We start from the raw sequence: 18,440 nt of genomic DNA, 5'->3' as shown, positions 1-18,440 counted from the left end.
CGCTGCCACTTCCTCTGCTTGTGTTCCCTCTCTCACTGTCTCTCTCTGTGTGTCAAATAAATAAAATCTTAAAAAAAAAAAATTTTTTTTTTCAAAGTAAGGAGAAAGTGAGACTTAGAAGACTATTTGGAAAAACTTACACATTACCACTATCTTTGTAACTTCTATATAAATCTTCCCCAAGTATGAGCGCTCACAGGATTAGAAGTGTCTCATAAATCAAGCCTGAAATCTCTTCTTAAGCATACCAAACAATACAATGCCTGAGCAATCAAGAATCTACACGATAGTTGGAAAACGGTGCCCTCCACAAGTCAAACACCACCATTCTTCCTGGCACCGAGCCCTGTTTTCCTCCAATCTGCCAGAGGCATCCTCCTTAGGAAATTAAATACAACATTTCACACATTCTATATTAATTTTTAATGCTATTTCTCAAGATAACTAAATTTTATTTTTAAAATGTACAAAAGCCCATCACAAAAATAAATATCGAAATTATAACATTCAAAACCAGAGCTGTTTCTACATAGAAACTGGCCGGGCTCTAAAAAAGAAACGATGTAGCAATGATGTAAGGCTAGGGTGAGTCAAATTTGTTTGAAGTCTAAAAATACCTCTAGTTATAGAATACTCAAGACAAGGAAATTCTTCCACTATATTTTTACTGTGTCCCCAAAGTAAAATATCCAAATACATGTAACATGTAACATGTATTCCAGCTATTTTAACTCATGAAACCATTGTAATAAGACATTTAAAATTAGCAAAGCCAAAATACATTTTTAAATGGGCCTCATTCTTTCACAAAATTTTTACATAAGCTACCTTGCTCTACCTCTGCACAATCTTTAACGTTTTCTCTCAAACTGGGGATGGATGGGAAGAACCTGAATATGTGATTTACTTAAAATGGGCAAATAAGATAGAGAATTTTATATTCTTTAAAGGGCTCTATTCGTTCGATTCTAATTCAGGGAATCGTCTTTGCACACACCTCTCTCTCTTACAACTAAAAGACAGCAACCAATTGTTGTGTAACTCCTCCCTTCCCCCTTCAACCCAGCTAACATACAAAGGAAAGGACTTTCTCTATTGTGCAAATTCAGTCCCTGCAATAGATCTTTGTTAACTAAAATGGGATTCAGAAATAGTCCTCATTTAATTTTTTTCAACCGGCATATTAAAAGCTGTAAAGACAATGAACACACAAATGTATTCTTATTGCAAGAAGGTAAAGCCAAATTTTGAAAATGCTGATTACATTTTAAAGATTGGGTCTTTCTTTGGTACAGAGGGAAAAAAGCCAAAGCAGCATCCTTCCCTCAATCTGTTTTCCACCAAAATCACTGCTCAAAATGTAAATACTACAAAAAAGATTTGGTTCTGACCCCTCCCCCCCCACACACACAAAAGTGCCCTCTAAGCTGCCCTGCTCCCAAAACGGTCTGGTTTAATCTTAAAAAAAAAAAAAAAACCCAAACACTTACGAAAGCCTAATCATGTTACAAGAATAATCATTTTGAAAACGTTTTATGTAATGTATTCCAATATACACCTCTTAATCCTGTAAAAGTTATTACTTAATGTTGTAATTAGCTAGGGAAAAGGATAAGAGCTGGTAAAAGGTATTAGAGAGTTTCTCTCATTTTGATTTCTAGAAAACACTAAAAGTGAATATCTACATTTTCTTGCAGAACTATCAATCTGGTACAACTACCTTTTGATCCCTTTCACTTAATTACTCAAATTTCATTTTCCTCCCCATAGCAATCACACATTTTACAAAACATTTTCTACAGTAGGGATAAAAGACTTTGAATTCCTCCAAACAGGGTCCATTTAGCTCCACAGCTGGAAAAGCGAAAACATTTCTTATACATATTTAAGAATAAGCAAGAAACCATAAATAGAGAGATTACCTGTCCCAGGGATCGGGTGGGAAGTGGGGGATGGGAACTGGGAATCCCGAGGTCACGGGTGAAGGAGAGATTTTTCTCTGTAAACCCTTTACACTCTTTAAACCCGTAAGAATGCACTGCCTTTTCAAAGGGCTAAGGACGCCTGTTTAAAATTTTTTAAAAATCAAAAGAAAGGAGTTTCATGGACACGCGGTCTGCTTAGTTTTAAAATAATCTGCTTTAATCAGTAGCATCTGCTTGTGCTCTGCAATACGTGAAATACCCCTTTAAACGTAGTCGTGAGCAATGTGCCCGCTAAGCCCTCTTTAATACAGTAACGTTCCTCCAGACCTCCGCTTTCGAAGGCAGCTCGCATCCTCCGCCCCCTCCTCCCTCCGTGCATTCTGAGATCTGCTCTGCTGATTCCCACATAAAGTGGGTCCTGGCCGCCATTTTAGAAAGTCATTCACACAAGCCGGACGGCAGCATCATCCACTTAAAAACCTCCCCAAACTCCCTTGGACTATCTCCTCTTTCCTTTCCCTTACCCCTCATCTTCAGAGGAGTCAAACTCCCTGCAATAGGCATGCAATGTCTCTGGAATGTGCATAATGCGAAATGACACGTCTGGCCACAGAACACTGAGGGGAAAAAGCGAACGCTGCAATGCACGTGTTTGCATGTCGGTACAGACGAATTTCCCAGGCAGAGACCTACAGAGAAAGTCCACAAGGAGTTAAAAGTGAGCACACTTAAGTGGCTTTTCCACTCCAATAATCTGCACCTAAGTGACTTTCCCACCAAAGCACTGAAGATACTGGGGCTGTGGGTGGAGGTAAAGGGTGGAGCAGCGCCAGGGAGAGAAAGTTCCCATCTGCTTCCCAACTGAGCACCAGGGTCTCGCTCTCCTTTATCACTGGGGATAGAGGCGAGTTTTTGCTCCCTGCCTGCCCTAGCCTGGTTTCTCAGCACAACGTAGTAAACACCGGGAGAGTCCCTGGAAGCGCGCCTCCCCCAGCCCTGCCGAAGACAGCTTTAGCAGGTTATGAATGGCCTCACTATTGCCGGCTCCTTTTCACACGCGGACACGCGCAGACGCGCGCTCCAGCAGTGAAGATTTAATACCCCAGTAACAGCAACCACCAACAGAATCAATGATCCTCCATTTAAAAGAGTGGAGCTCTGCTGCCTCTGCTTCCATTTCCCTATCCAAGCTGCTCAGGAACAAGCGACGCAATCTATTTTTCCCATGGTGACTCACTAATAAGGGCGCTCCATAATTTCCTTCACTCACTAGATAGTAAGAGGAATTAGTAAACCAAACTTAAAATCTTTCAGGGTGTTGAATATCGGAAGAAACAGTAATTTTCGAGGACGATCACAGATTTGCTACAGTCCTTCACAATTCGCACCCATCTTCAGCAAATCGTCATTTTCAGTATTTTATACCGAGGACCCTATCCGTTACGGCACACATACGTTCCACAAAGAAAGCAAGCGCTTAAATGCTACTGTATAAGATGTATCAAAAACAACAGTGATCCCCACATTTCACTGACAAAAAATATTCTGGGAAGTTTTAAAAAGCTATTATCTCCTGATCTTAAAAGATTTGCATTCTTCTAACGACCGATTAAAGAACTCTGGGCGGGAGGGAATCACCGTTCTTCCAAAGGCGGCCCCTCAGTGCTAAGCCGGCGCGGCCGCGGAGGTAGAAATCCCGGGGCTCTCGGGCTCCGACGCCAGCTGGGCACCGTCCTACCTGCGGTGGGTCTTCCACTGAAAGCCCTCGGTCCTCACCACCCTCCTCACCCAAGGACCCCAGAGGGCTGAAGGCGGCCAGGAAGGCGAAAGAGCCGAAACAGGCGCACCAACTTATTTACAGACACCATACTCGCTAACCAACCCCGAAAAAAAAATAGTAATTTAAAGAGAGAGAAAATGTGAGCTTGCCATTTCCCTGTAGTTTCTAGGTCTGTAAGCCGTTCGTGAGAGGTGCCTAGAACCTCGCAGTTGTCTCCCCAGTTCGGAGCTGCTCCTACACCACCTACCGAGACTTGTGTCTGGGTAAAACCTCTCCTGTCGCACAAACCCCTCCCTCGGTTAGACATTTCCAAAGCGTCGGCAGGGCGAGGAGTTGCGGCGGGACTCCGGAGTTGGCCGCGCCGGGATGGGGGTCCGGGGCAGCGGCGCGCAAGGACGCAACCCCACTCCTGGCCGGCTTGAGGACACCCTCCCGGCGCCGGCTCCGCGGAGGCCGGGCGATAACCTCCTCCTCGCTGGGGCGGGAGAGGGCGGCAGCCGGGGCCGCTCCGCCGAGGCCCAACGCCACGACGCGGGCCGAGCGGCGGCCAGACAGCCGCGCACCCCCCGCTCCCGTCCGTGGGTCTGGCCCGGGTCCCCTCAGCAGTTCCGCGCACGGGGAGGGGCCGGCAACGGGCCGGACGGGCAGCAGCGCCCGAGGAGAGAGCGCGGCCCCGGGCCGCGTGTCACTCACCGTTTGAAATGCTCGATGATCTTCTCTTCCCGCACATTCTCCGGTAAGTTGCCCACCCAGAGGTGCCTGGTTTCTCGGACCATGCTGGGCGGTGTGCCGGCGACCGCTGGTGCGGGTTCTCCCTCGCCGGCTTCGTACGAGCCCGTCAGCGCCGGGAGGCGGGCGCCGAGGCGGCGGCGGCGGCGGCTGCGGCGGTGGCGTCGGCAGCGGCGGCGGCTCCTCCGGCTCCCCCCCGTGCAGAGACCATCCCTCTCCCCCAGGTTCTGACTCTCGGGCCTCGCAGCTCCGCTCTGCCGCCACCACACACCCGAAGCCGACCCTCGCGCTCCGGCAGCGCATGCGCCCGGGCGGCGGCGGGCGGGGGAGCGGGGAGGAGGGGCGAGCGGGACCCGGGCGACAGCGACTACGACGGAGCTGGCGCTGTGGCAGCCGGACGCTTCCCACCGGCGCGCGCGCCCCGCCTCCCTCGCCGCGGGCACGCGCGCGTCCGCCCGCCCGCCGAGGCCGAAACGCCGAGTTCCTCCCAGCCGGCGCGCAGGCGCGCGGGGGAGGGAGGAACGCTGGGCCTGAAAGGAACGCTCGCGCGCCCGATCCTGATGCGCAGGCGCGCAGTCGCGCAGGGAGCCGGCCGCGGGGTGGGCGCTTAGTCAGACTTGGGGCGCTGAGCTTGCAGAGACGGGGACGGTCTCTAGCCCCTCAAGCAGGGGTCCCAGGCGCCGGCCTGGGGGAAGAAAAGAGAGAAAGGGGGTTGGTTTTGATAGGGCTGCGTGTCAAAGCGGCTGCCAGTGCCTCTCCTAGGACTCCTGCCCCTACTCACCCTTCGGCCAGGAGTTGGCCGTTTCCGGGCACTTGGATCCCCGCCTGCTTGGGAAAGTGTCAGAACAAGGCCGCCCTTCTCACTGCCCAGCGAAGCAATGACGGGTTCAGAAACCCATCCCTCTCAAGAATAATTAACTTGTAACGTTAAGCAACTATTTTATATAGGATCTTACGAAACTGCAAGATATCCTAGCTGATCGTTACGGTATACCAGGAATAGAACTGAAATGAGACGGCTACATGTCTAATATTGTAAAAAGGATTTATATAAAGGATTTACTGTAATTTAATATTTAAGCATAGGAACGGATCAGACCTCTGGCCTTTCCAGGCCTAAAGACCACAGCTGAACTTTTATATAAAGGCCAGTTTACAGAACCCCGGAGAAAACCCACAAAATTAAGACAAACTGTATTGAGTCCAGAAAAACGGAATCGTTTAGAACAGTCAGCAACTCAATTTTCTTTTCCATTTTTTATCTACAGAAATAAAATACCAAAGGTGCGGTACTTCAAGTACACACCAGATTTTAAATATTTGGTCTCATTCACTATCCTTAAATACAGCCAATTTATCACCTAACTATGCTATTTGGGATTGGAAAATATGGTCACCATAATCAATGGCACTAATACCTGGAGTCACCTGTGCATAGTTTTTGTTCCACAGACAGTAATGCTCCCAGTAGTTTTTTTGTTGTTTACCATATAATCTAACATAAGCTTCTTAATGATTGTGTCCGACTGAGAGTCCCATCAACTTTTTTTATATTTGGCCTAATAGTCCATACTATAGCGGTGCCTGGGTGGCTCAGTCGGTTAAGCGTCTGCCTTCAGCTCAGGTCATGATCCCAGGGCCCAGACCCGCATCTGGCTCCCTATTCAGTGGGGAGCCTGCTTCTCCCTCTCCCTCTGTCCCCTGGCTCGTGCTCTCTCTATCCCATAAATAAAATATTAAAAAGAAAAATAGTCCAGGGATGCCTGGGTAGCTGTCAGTTAAGCATTTGCCTTCGGCTGAGGTCATGATCCCAGGGTCCTGGGATGGAGTCCTGCATCCAGCTCCTTGCTCAGCAGGGAGCCTGCTTCTCCCTCTGCTGCTCCTCCTGCTTGTGCTCTCTCACACTATGTCAAATAAATAAATAAAATCTTTAAAAAAAAAGAAAAATAGTCCATACTATACTTAATAAATTTGATCAGTTGAGATAATCTGTCTTCCCTCCTCAGGACATTGAGGAGGCTAAGCAAGCCCCAGCCTTACACAGTTGCAACAATTACAGTAGAAGATGCGCTTGCTGAGGGGCTAACCTCACCCTCCCTTTGAAATGATTTTTGGAATTTTGACAAATTATTTCTAAAACTTCTAGATTCTGAGCCAGGTGATTTAACTGATTTAACTTCAGTAAGAGTCAGAAACAGAAAGAGGAGGTAGAAAAAAGCTAGAAACAGAAAAGCCCCACTACAATAGTGGCACTCATTGATAATTTAGGTAAGGTATTTAGTGCCCCACCCCCAGAGGCTGACCTTGTCTTCATGCAAGTCAGTCATTAAATGAAATGGAAATTTGTGTTCTTGAAAATATTATGGAATGGATTCCTCAGTAAAAGCAAATCAAACCACATTCAGATGTAGGATTAGCCATTTACATTTGGCCATTTCTTTGTCCCAACTATCACTTAAGGAGTGTCAAGCCAGCACACTATTAACCTAAACTCATGAACTATATAGTTCTGCATATACGGCTGCAGTTAACGTTGAACTGACATGCATTTTTCCATGAAGCATGAATTTCAATACAAGCAACCACAATTTGAAACACATTTTAAAATAGGATGTAAATTACCCATTTAAAACTTGATAGGCTCTGAATTAGCTGAAACTTCTTGGGAAAGACCAAAGTGTCACCATGAAGAACAGAAGAGATTCAGTTCAATTGCATTATTAAGAGGGGCAACTGACAAGACGATTCACAAAATAGCGTCTTGCAATTATAGAAGTAAAGGGCATATCTCACCTTGCATGCAGACTTCAGTTAAAATCATGCTGAGGAAAAATTCAAGGGCTAAAAAAAAAAAAAAAAAAAAGGAGGGGGGACCTTTTAGAAGCAAAATCATTAGAAGACTAGTTGGAGTAATTATTGAATATGGTATTTTGTATCCATCTAGGACTCCCACAGAACAATAAAAGGATAAACCAGAACAAAATAAGAAGCAATTAAGGTATTTTTTTCTAATACTTTCTCCATGGCACAAGAATGAGGGGACATTAAGTAAAAGTTAAAGCAACATGCTTACCAACTAAAATTTTTTTGAACTAGTTCTCTTAGGTTAGCCTAAAGGTCTTGTTATATCAGTGCTGTTTTTCCATGCAAAAAGCAGAATAGATACTTAATTTTTGGAAATTAATTTGAAACGGGCAAAGTTATTTACAAATACTTTACAAATGCCTTCAAGTCCCCCACCTTTGGGAAGTAGTGGAGGAGAAACCTGGTGGAAGATTACCAACACACAAAATTATTAAGCAAAGTTGAGTTAAAGTTCTCCCAGAGACCAAAGAGATCACAATGTCAAAAAGATTAGGAGCAAATGTCAAATTAAGAATATCATTTCTCATCTTGCCAGAGATTTACCAAACAAGTGAGAAACAGTCTCACAATATAAAGGCTAGCAAAATCCCATCAAACATCATTTGATAGCACCTTATACTCAGATTCTCTTCAAGTGTTGTCAAACTACTTGTTTGACACCAAAAATAGCAACCAAAGTGTTTAGTTTCTTAGGTTTTTAAAAATCTGATATATATTTCTCAAGAGAATTCTCAGTTTATAAAATGTCAACAGACATCAGCCTAAATAGATATAATGAGTAAAACAAAATTCAATTATCTGTTTAAATTCTTAATGTATTCCTATGATGCCAAAAGAAAAAAATATGACACTAACTTCAATCGAACAGATTGGTTTAAAGGAAAAATAGCTCACATATAGATGCTGGGCTCAAATGAGCAATTCAGGTAGGAATCCTATCCATCTTTATTAAACTTAATAGTTGCAGGTTAAAAGTACTGTCCATGTTCCTTACTGATTCTTTCAGCAATAAAAAAACACTACTTGGCATGAACTTTTGTGTTATACTAAAACAAAAACAAAAACAAATTGATGATATGAACGACAGACATTACATATAATGGAAGTATGCCTGGGTTACTGGGTTTAGAGTTTAAAATTCCAGTTCCAATTTTGTCACTGGCTATATGACTTAGCAAATCAATTAAATCCTCAAAGTCTCAATATCCTTATCTACAAAACGAAATATCTGTTTTCTCTACCAAAAAAGGTTTCCAGAAGTATCAAAGAAGATAATATATGTAAAAGGATTTGGAAGTAACACACTGTAAAAATATCACGAAAACTATTAAGTTGACCACTAATTTCATATTAATATCAAAAGCATCAGCTGAAATTTAGAACATATCATTACCAATTTTCAGGGTTATACAGCCTACATAGGTCCTATAGTCAAATCAAAATGCAGTGATTGCATATTAAGTATGCAGTTCCTTGTCGGTTTTTGCTTTTTCTATTGCAAAGCTCTTAATAACAGCAAAACTGATAAGTACATGCCCTTTGCACAGCCCCAAATCAAGTGTTTGATTTTTTCAATGCCTTTCATTTTTATTGGCAATGTATCAGAAAACACTGGGAAAGCTTTTCTCTATTTCTGTCTTTGGTACAAATATTTACGAAGGCATAATTTCTTCATCAGCATTTATCTCTGTATGTTTTCAATAGCAAGGCAACCCACACTGTTATTCTGATTTTTAAATTTATTTTAACAATTAATAATTGATGCTCATTGAAAAAGATCAAAAGTAGGGTGCGATCTCTCCTTTCTTCTATAATAAATGGATGGTGAAGTGAATTTCCTCATTTGAGTATTAATGATAATTCAGAAAGGTAACAGTAAAAGCAGAGCCATTCGCAAAGGGGAATTCAAATAGATGTGTTTTTAATCAGGTCTTATTTTCACACTGTGAGGCTCCTGTATTTAGCATGCTAGATGTGCTCAAAGAGTTCAGTCATGCGTAATGGAAGCCCAGTTGGGGAAAGCATTTGAGCCTCAAACTCGGGCTTTGAATGCTAACCTAGCCAATAGAGCAGATAAATGAATATCAACATTTAAACAGGAGGACAGAATTGTTACCAGATATTTAACAAGAATTTGGTTACAAATCTAGTCCCAAGCTATTAAAATTAAACTATTTCATGACAAAACATATACTTAAAATATAAGCACTTGTTCCTAAAGGCATCATATAAAAATACATTAACTAGCTCTAAAATGATCAAAGCCTACTTGACAACTCAACAATACAAATTCCTTCTATTATTAGAATCAGTTTTTTTCAAAACAGTAGAAAATAAAACAGACAACACTGCTATATTATTCTGAGTGTCTGACATATTGTTAGTTCTGAGGGTCAACTGGTCAAAGAAAGACCAGTCCATTAACAGATTTATTTTGATATAGAAGGTACAGTCTGGTGGAATTATATACATAAATTATCAGAACTTTAATCAATTGAATATTAGCCAGCTAGCCCTCTAAATCATACTTTCAGCAAGCTAACGTTTCGTAATCTATTTTACTATTCAACCCTCTAAGCGAAATAATTTATCCCACCTTGTTTTTAGTATTCCAGAAATGAATGTAATGGCTGGTAACTTTTTTTTTTAAATCAATTCTTATGTTTCTACCATTTTCTTGGAAAGTTGCTTAATTTTTTTTCCCCTCTGAGGAAATACTGCTAATGTACCTAATATTCAGAATTATGAATTTATTAATGTTTATGGCATTGGAAAAAAATGGACTATTTGCAAATACCTTAATCACAGCTGTACCTATATGGTAGAATTTAATTCTTTCTTAAATTTTAATTCTAGTAAAGTTAACATACAGTGTTTCAGGTGTACAATATAGTGATTCAACAATTCTATACATTACTGAGTGCTCATCACCTGTCCCCCTACCCACCTCCCCTGAAATTTAAAATTTTTATAAAGTTTTTATTCATCTATATTTTCTAAAAAATTTCCATCTATATTTTCTTTGGTTAACATGTATTGCTTTTATAATTAGAAAAGGTTATAATAAAATGACTTTTGGAAGTCAACATCTGGGTTACTTTAAAGGTTGACTTTAAAGGTTTAAAGCATCAACTCTGAAATGTTGATGCTGGACTATACTAAATCAACATATTTGTGTTAAGAGATCCCATGTGAACAAAATGTTATTCACTATGTTAATTCAGATAGTTCATTTAACCTTTTAAACCTCTATTGTTAATCCTCATGTGAGAAAAAACTTAACCTCTTCACTAGAAGTGATATACATTAACCAAAACACCCCATGTATAGTAGATGGTAACTTTTAAACATCAGGAAGTAAGCAGAATATAAATAAATAAGGCTACTGATTAATTCAGAGAACACTGTCAAAGGGTAGTTGATGGAATCTCAAAAACATTAATACCAAATAAAATGTTTAGTAACTTGCTACATATGTCTTGAAATTTTCAGCAGACTTAGGGTTGGAAGCTCCCCAGCTCTAGTTTGAAATAGAAAATTAAAAAATTTATGTACTCATTTGAAATGTTTTTAAAACTGTGTCCACCTTAACTCAATTATTGCTATTTAATAGTAATAGCTCTTTAAATCACATCACTGCCTCAATAATCTTCAGGATGGTAATAATTGCTGATTTTATATAATATTCCATAATTAGACACTTGAAACATTTTGGCTTAAAATAAAACCACACTATTTAAAGACTACAGAAGACATGATGCCTTTCTGAATTAAATGCTGGAATTATTTTTAAGGTTTTAAAAAGTTAAATTTCAGCATTTTGATAGAGGAGCTCATTGGATTTTTTCAGGCCATATACTACAGAAGTCATGAGAACCATTGCTTACACTTTTATTTGGAAGATACTTTGGCTGAAAAAAAAAAAAAGAACGCCTCAGGATAACTCTGAGGACGCTAGATTAACTTAAAATGATTTCTCTAAGAAAACAGAACCATCAAGAATCATAACTAAAGATTTCACCGAATACTGTTAGCTGGTGAAGGGGCATGGTGGGATGAACTGATAAAAAAGGGTTCTGTGTTTTCCCCCCAACAGCAGATAATTTAAACACACACACAAGCATAAACCTTGCACTTAAAAATTCACTCAAAAAAGTGGCTTCAAACCGGGATACTGTTGTCTTTCACAATTTTCAAACTTAAATATATCGTACCCCTCAAGATCAGTTTCCAGAGATTCTAATTATTGGACTGCACATAAGAACTTTGTTTTTATGCCTATTTAAAATTATAAAACATACAAATAAATGTACAACTTTTCAAAAAAATTCTGGCGTGCCTGGCTGGCTTAGTGGGTAGAGCATACGACCCTTGATCTTGGAGTTGTGAGTTCAAGCCCCATTCTGGGTGTAGAGTTTACTTAAAAAAATTTTAATTATAAAATGTAACAAACAAAATTTTCTTCCCCTTATTTAGTGGTGTTATCCTTACTTTAGGGATTTTGACTTTGAAGGCACTCATTAACCATAATTTGTTAGGACAGAATCTCTAAACAAAATTTTGCCAATTCAAGGGACACTTGATCTGGTCGTTTCCAAGCTTCAAATTATATATAGTCTTGTTAGCAGGGGGAGATTCTATTGCTTGCTAGTGCTTCAACAGCCTCTAGACAGCTTTTATATTCTAAGAGTTCCTGTTAGGAATCTGGCACCAACTCAAAATTCCCACCAGGAAGAAAGATCGCCCTTCCTTAGGACCCACTGCGTGGCTCCGCCCAGAGCCTTGACCCGACCTGACCTCAGACTCTGCGTGGTCAATGGTGCACTCGCACCTGCGGGCAAGTTAGCACTGCCCAACAACTTCAGAGCCAAAATGCGGCTCGAGACCATAAAATGTCAAGTTGCAAGTGCCACGTCAGTCTTTAGGAGCCCCCAAGGTGCCCTGTTCGCGAACAAGCTCCCTCTTTTAAACCTTGTATCTCTAAGGATCTGAAGGTACATGACACGCTAAACGAATATAGGAAGGCTATTACTCCACCAGCGGAACGAAGGTCTTTCAAAAGAAAGGGGGCAAGGAAACAAAGCTCGGACTGGAGACCTGGTCGACCTCCGTGCCCTGCCAAGGGAACCTTACTTAACCTTAACCTGCTGGATTTCAGAAACGGGCTTGCATGGAAGTGGATTACATGGCAAGTTAAAAGAGCTGGGGGGAGGGCGGGTGGCTTTTTTAAGAACCCACAACCCTGGCAGTAATTTCCCCCACACTCCTAAGAGGAAAAGAAAATAAAACCAAAGGCACCTTGAGAAAGAGTAAAAGCTGTTACTATGGTTACCACTCTCCAAGCTCAAGTCAGCCCAGGGAGACCAGGCTGTACGCCCAGGCCCTTCCTTTGTCCGCAGCCACACACCGAGGGCAAACCTAGCGGCCAGCCCCGCCAGCCCCAACAGAGGCTTGCCTCGGCGACCCGGGGCAGCGTTCCAAATAAAGGACGCCTTTACTTTGGCTTAGTGAGCAAGAACTGCAGGCAGCTCCTGACGGAAGCCAGCCCCAGCCACCACCCGGTCCTGCGGCCGGGGCTGTCTCTCCCCCCGACCCCCGTTTGGAGAAGGGCCCACCACACTGCGGGGACTCGATCCAGTCAGGAGCCCGACCAAACATGGCGCACGCAGGAGTGGAAGGGAGCCAACCAGACACAGCCCGACCTCATCCCTTTGGCACAAAGGGAAGGCTAAGCTCGAGGAAACCCCTCAAGAGGATACAGTTCCCCCGAGTGGGAGCTGAGGAAACAGGGAGTAGTGCGCAACCGAGATGCTCAGACGCACTTCATATCAGAGACGCTCCCGCAAGCAGCGCGGAGAACACAGGTCGGCAGAGACGACCTGCTGCGCAGGCGCGTGGAGCAACGATTCGAGCGCTTCGGTCCTGCCCCTCCCCCCCCTCCAAAGGCCAGGGGAGTTGCCCCAACGCGCTGGCGCAACGACGGAACGTGGGGGGAGGGGAGAAAAAACCTGTTCCCTTCATTGTGAGAGCGAACCGCCCCGCCCCGCCCCGCCCGGTGCGCGCGCACGTCCCACTCTCACACTTGCACACGCGCGCGCCGAACTTGCCGCCCGATCCGGCGCGCATGCTCCGGAAGGGAGGCGGTGGCTGAGCTTGCGGCTTTCTTGCTGTTTCCCTGAGAAGTTTCTGGAAAGACGGAGGCCAAGGGAAGCTGGGGGATGGGGAGCGCAGGGAAGCGAGCGTTTGAGAGAAAGCGAAACATCCAAAACACACCGTCACCGCCCCGCGTCCATCCATCACGCCATGGCCAAAGCAAAGCCCGAGACCACCGAGACCCTCACGCCAGGGGAAAAAGCATGGGGACTGCAGCAGCCGCTCCTTCCTCTGCCTGTGCCTAGCCCCGAGGCCCCTGACCACGGGGAGAAGGGAGAGGGCAGGGGGAGCGATGAAAAACCTAAAACGCTCACTGGAGGTTTACGTGGTGGAGTGAAAGCCGACATCCGCTCTCTGGAGCTGCCCGCGCACTCGTGGGCCGCCCGTGGCTCTTCTCTGGCTCTCGAGCGTGGGCTCCGCATTGGGATTCTACGCGGCTACCGAAGTACTGGTCTGGGGCTCCTGAACCCGTTTCCTTAATTTCCCCTCGTTTGGGGGGGGATTGTCCTTTGATTCCCCCTTCCTGTCTTCACTTTGGTGGCCAAGAGCTAAAGCTGCGGGTGTGGAGAGCCTAAGAAAGGGCTGCTCCCTCCCCGCGCCAGCCCGAGAAGCGCCCTGGGCGGGCAGGGGTCGCCCGTCTATTGTGCGACGCTCAGTTCGCTCGGTTTTAGTCCCCTTAAGTGAGAGCCTCCGGCAGTGGGGCACCTTTGGAAGCGCAAAGGCAGCGCACGCACAAAGGCGCCGCCTCGTTTGTGGACTCGAGAAGCGGCCGACGCGGCGAGGGGAGGCCGGTGCGGCGGCGTGGGGCGCGAAGGCGCGCCGGTGCTCAAGGAGGGTAGCCCGGACGGCGACCCCGGGGAGGCGCGGGGGAGGGGCCCGCGGCGCCTTTTATTTCTCCGCCTGCGCCTGCTCTTGGCCTGGCGCGGCTGCCATTTTGTGGCGCGGCCGCCATTTCGCGGGGCCGAGGGGGCAGAGTGGCGGGGGAGGGGCGCGCGCTGCCGCGGCCGGCAGGGGGCGGGGCTGGCGACGGCGCCCGGGTGGCCCCCCAGCCGCGAAAGCGAGCGCGTCGTCTTTGTTCTCCGCCTCTGGGCTCGGGCGCCGTCTTCCCGGAGCCGCGCTGGCTCAGCGCTGCGTGTGACCCCGACCGGCAGCTGAGGGTCGTGCGCACAGTCCCAAATCCCTTTTGCCCTCTGAGCCTTTCCAACGCGGGGCTTCTCACCCCCGCCCTCGCTCTGTGGAAGGAGTGCATTTTATTTGGCCGTGCCCCGAACGCCACCGTGGGAAGCCGTAGTTCGCGGAGTAGGAAGGCGCTTTCTGCAGCCTTGTGCGGTGGGGGCTGCAGGTGGGCTTGGATGCCACTGCCTCGAACCGTAGTGGCGCTTTGCAAACAGAAAAGCGCCGAGCTTCGAGAGCTGGGAGACCCGACAAAGGTGCCGAGCACCAGCGTAACCGAGAGGTCGGGCTCTTTAAAAAAAAAAAAAAAAAAGTGTTTTTGAAGTGCTGTCACCAGTAGGAGAACCGAGACGTTGCTGTTCATTGGCTGGCTGTGAGGCACGCACTGCGCAACTGGTTTCTGATAGGTTTTATAGCCCATTATTTCGAGCTGAGCCGTAAACTGGAACAATAGATTGGAATATTTTATTTCTGTCTGTTGAGAAAATCTTCCATTTAACTTCTTTTTTAAGCCCTTTTTGAGTATGTAAATAGCAGATTGACTCAATAAAATATTACGTGCCTTCAGTGTCATTTCAAATCCTGAAAGAGCTATTGTTTTTCTGATTTCAAGGGAATATTTAAATGTGAATCTTGGCAATTTAATGTTAACTTTGCGGCTGGAATCAACAAAGCCAGGAAATTCAAGAGTAATGCTGCTGTATTTGTCTTCCAGCCTTGCTTTTTGTGCAAGGTATTTTGGTTTAACGAGGGGTTGTTCCCCCCCCCCCCAAGTTTTGTTTTTCTTCACAGCAGCGTGCGTTCATAACCGAGCCAGCCTTTTCTGGCTCACGTCTTTTGGTGTTGCAGCTACAGGAGGGTTTTTTCTCCCCCCTTACAATGTGTAATTACAGGGGGTTGGTTATCTGTTTCAGTACTAGGGGAGTTAAGCTCATAATGATAGGATGAAAAGTTTAAAAAATATATTTTCGAGTGAGCATATCAGGATTTGATCGCTTCCAGATGAAAGAAACATCTGAGGAGTGGCTGTTAGATCCCAAATTTTGTCTTCGTTTCAATTTGACTAAAGCACTGCATGGAATTTTAATTTTTTATACGCTATCTCAATATTCTATAAAGCACAATATTGTATTTTTTTGGTATTGAGAGTTTATGAAAATAATGGTTTTGAAAATGCTGTTACTTTTTGCCTGCACAAACAAAATTAAGTAGTATGACACATTCGTTTTATTGGGAATTAGGATAGATTATCCTAATAACGCACACAAAACATCATGCCTTTACGAGCCAGGCAGTTGAAATTTAGAGAATGTACAATCCTTCTTTCACTTTGTGCAGATGTAAAGGATCTATTTAACAATTCTAAATCCTAGAATTTGTTTTTATTTATAAACACCTTATTTCACACCTTTATTACACTTAATACTAAAAGTGCATCCTTTTTTTGTACAAAATATTTTGAATTTGTGTTTTTTGAATAGGTGGTATTTTGCACTGTTCACCTCTCATGACCAATGGCATACAGGCAAAACGAACAGAAATTCGGAAATTCCTCTCCCATCCTAATGTTGGCCTCAAAACATTTTCCAACTTCCGAAGCCAAAAAGCCCAAACAGTATTAAACAGGTGGACTTTAAACGTGCAGAGGGCCATGTTCAGATAAACAGATTCTGAATTAACAATAATCTCATGATCTGCCCTTGGAGTAAAAATGCTTTGCATGTAGTCCTAGGACTGGTTTCATTTTGTCAAACAATGCAGGACTAGAGAATTCCACGATCACCAATCCATTGTTCCTGTTTTTCTTTCTTTTTCAACTGTGCTTCTGAATTAATATGTACAATTTTGTGTTCCCTGAGAGAGATTGGATGTTAACCAGAACCTTTCATTATACCAAGATCTTTTAGACAGCCAGGGCAGAATCTAAGCGGTATGTGCTAGGCCCCTTGGGCTTATTTTTTTGGCATTTGGTGTAGATTGTGTGCAGCTTTTCTAAACAATGTAGAAATACTGAAGATCTCTAACCATTGTTCCAGGAAAGGACAGCTTTTCATGCCAAATTTTAGCATAGGAGGGAATTTAAAACAATAATCGTAATAACCTTTTCCTGGTAAGGATAAATAAGCTCTTTTAGAGACTAGTAATATGGGAAGTTCTTCAAAATATTTTTGGCAGCGGTGAAGTACTCCCACATGCTGTAATCGTCTTCCCCTTTGAGGCAAAACTCAGAAATTCAGCATTTCAGAAGAATTGGAGTTCAAAGAACAAATCTTTGGAGCCAATAGTATGTTTCTTAAAAAAACAGAAACACATCTATGAAAATAAAAAAGACTCCTGGAACAACCCAACATTTGTCTTGCCAGAGTACAGATGGTCATCCCTATAACAAGATTCTATCCTGATAATTGTGCAGATTATATGAAACCTGTAGATTTATTGTTTTGGCATCATGGTTTAAATGGCCTGTATAGACATCAAAAAGACTTATAAAAAGTCAAGATCTTTATTACTTTATTTAACAAATAATTTTTGAGCATCAACTTTGTGCCAAGTACTTAGGATATTATATCACTGAAGAAAGCAATCAGATCTCTGTTCTCATGAAGTTTAACTGGCTTGGGGAGAGGGGTGCAGGGGTGGTGGTGGGAGGGGGAGAAGAGACAAATAAGGCTAGAAGCAGGGGCCCATGAGGAGGTTATTTTAGTAACCCAAGAGAAAGATAGGGGTGGCTTCACTGGCTGAGGGATCCTGGATATATTTTGAAGGTGAATCCAGAGGGCCTTGCTGATGGATTGAACATAGAGTTGATAAGAGGAGTCAAAGATGAGCCTGAGGTATTTGACCTGAGCAACTAGAAAGATCAAGTTGCAATCAACTGAAATAGGGAACACTGACTAGAACAGTTTTATGGAGGAATATTAAGAGCTCAGTTTTCAGTATGTTCAGTTTGAGGTATTAGATGTTCAGATGGAGACATTAGGTAGGCTGCTGGATATGAGTTCAGGAAGAAGTTCTGAAGATCTATATTTTTATGTATTATTTAGGAGATATACTGTATATATGTATATTGTGTCTGTGGGACTGTGTGTGAGAGAGAAACGGGGAGAGAGACAGCAAGCAAGACAGGGAAGGAGAAAGTTTGGGAGTTGTCAGCGTCTGAGTGGAATTTGAAGTCTGAAACTGGATGACGTCACCAAGGGAAGTACGAAGGGAAAAAAAAAAACAGGAAAACCCTGGGGCACTTTCACACTTAAGAAAGAGGTCTCAGAAGTCAGGAACTCGCAAAGCAGCTAACTGAAGGAACAAAGGAGTTAGGGAGGAGGAAAACCCAGAGAGGGCAATGTCCCAGAAGTCAGAGGAAGAAACTGCAGGAGGAGGGAGTGATCAATGTGACCAACTGTGGAAAACTGCCAAGAGGTTAAGATGAGGCAGGAGGACTGACTGTTGGAGCACCACAGAGGTCATTGGTGACCTTGATAAGAACAGTTGGGTGGAGAAGTGGGGCAAGAGCTTGACTGGGCTAGACTGAAGAAAAAAGTGAGTCTAGAGTCACTTTGGGAAAAATACTGCTGTAGACTTAGAGGGGAAGATGCCAGGGATGGTGAAGGTAGAAGGTTCATTCCATTTCAGAAAGCTCCTGGGTCAGTGCAAGAATCAGGAACTCAAAACCTTGAGGCTTCTGGAAGAATTACTACACCTTCAGGATATGGTCTGCTTCTAGCCTTGTATCTGTTCCATAATGACATGAATAATACACAATTTCTTTGGAAAAAGAATACTATCTTCCTATAAATGCTGCAAATTCTTTATTTTTA

General features: G+C 44.0%; 1 protein-coding gene across 1 annotated transcript in view; it reads right to left on the bottom strand.

Moving 5' to 3' along the window:
- The window catches only part of SPEN (spen family transcriptional repressor), a 92,592-nt gene extending 88,111 nt beyond the window's left edge, over positions 1–4,481 (bottom strand). Inside the window, 1 exon segment of the mRNA XM_021684051.2 lies at positions 4,399–4,481. Within this exon segment, the coding sequence (XP_021539726.1) occupies positions 4,399–4,481 (83 nt within the window).
- Positions 4,482–18,440: the final 13,959 nt, after the last annotated feature.

This window comes from Neomonachus schauinslandi, chromosome 4 (genome assembly GCF_002201575.2).
Source record: "Neomonachus schauinslandi chromosome 4, ASM220157v2, whole genome shotgun sequence".
Lineage (NCBI taxonomy): Eukaryota > Metazoa > Chordata > Mammalia > Carnivora > Phocidae > Neomonachus > Neomonachus schauinslandi.
This window is presented reverse-complemented; position numbering and strand designations above follow the sequence as displayed.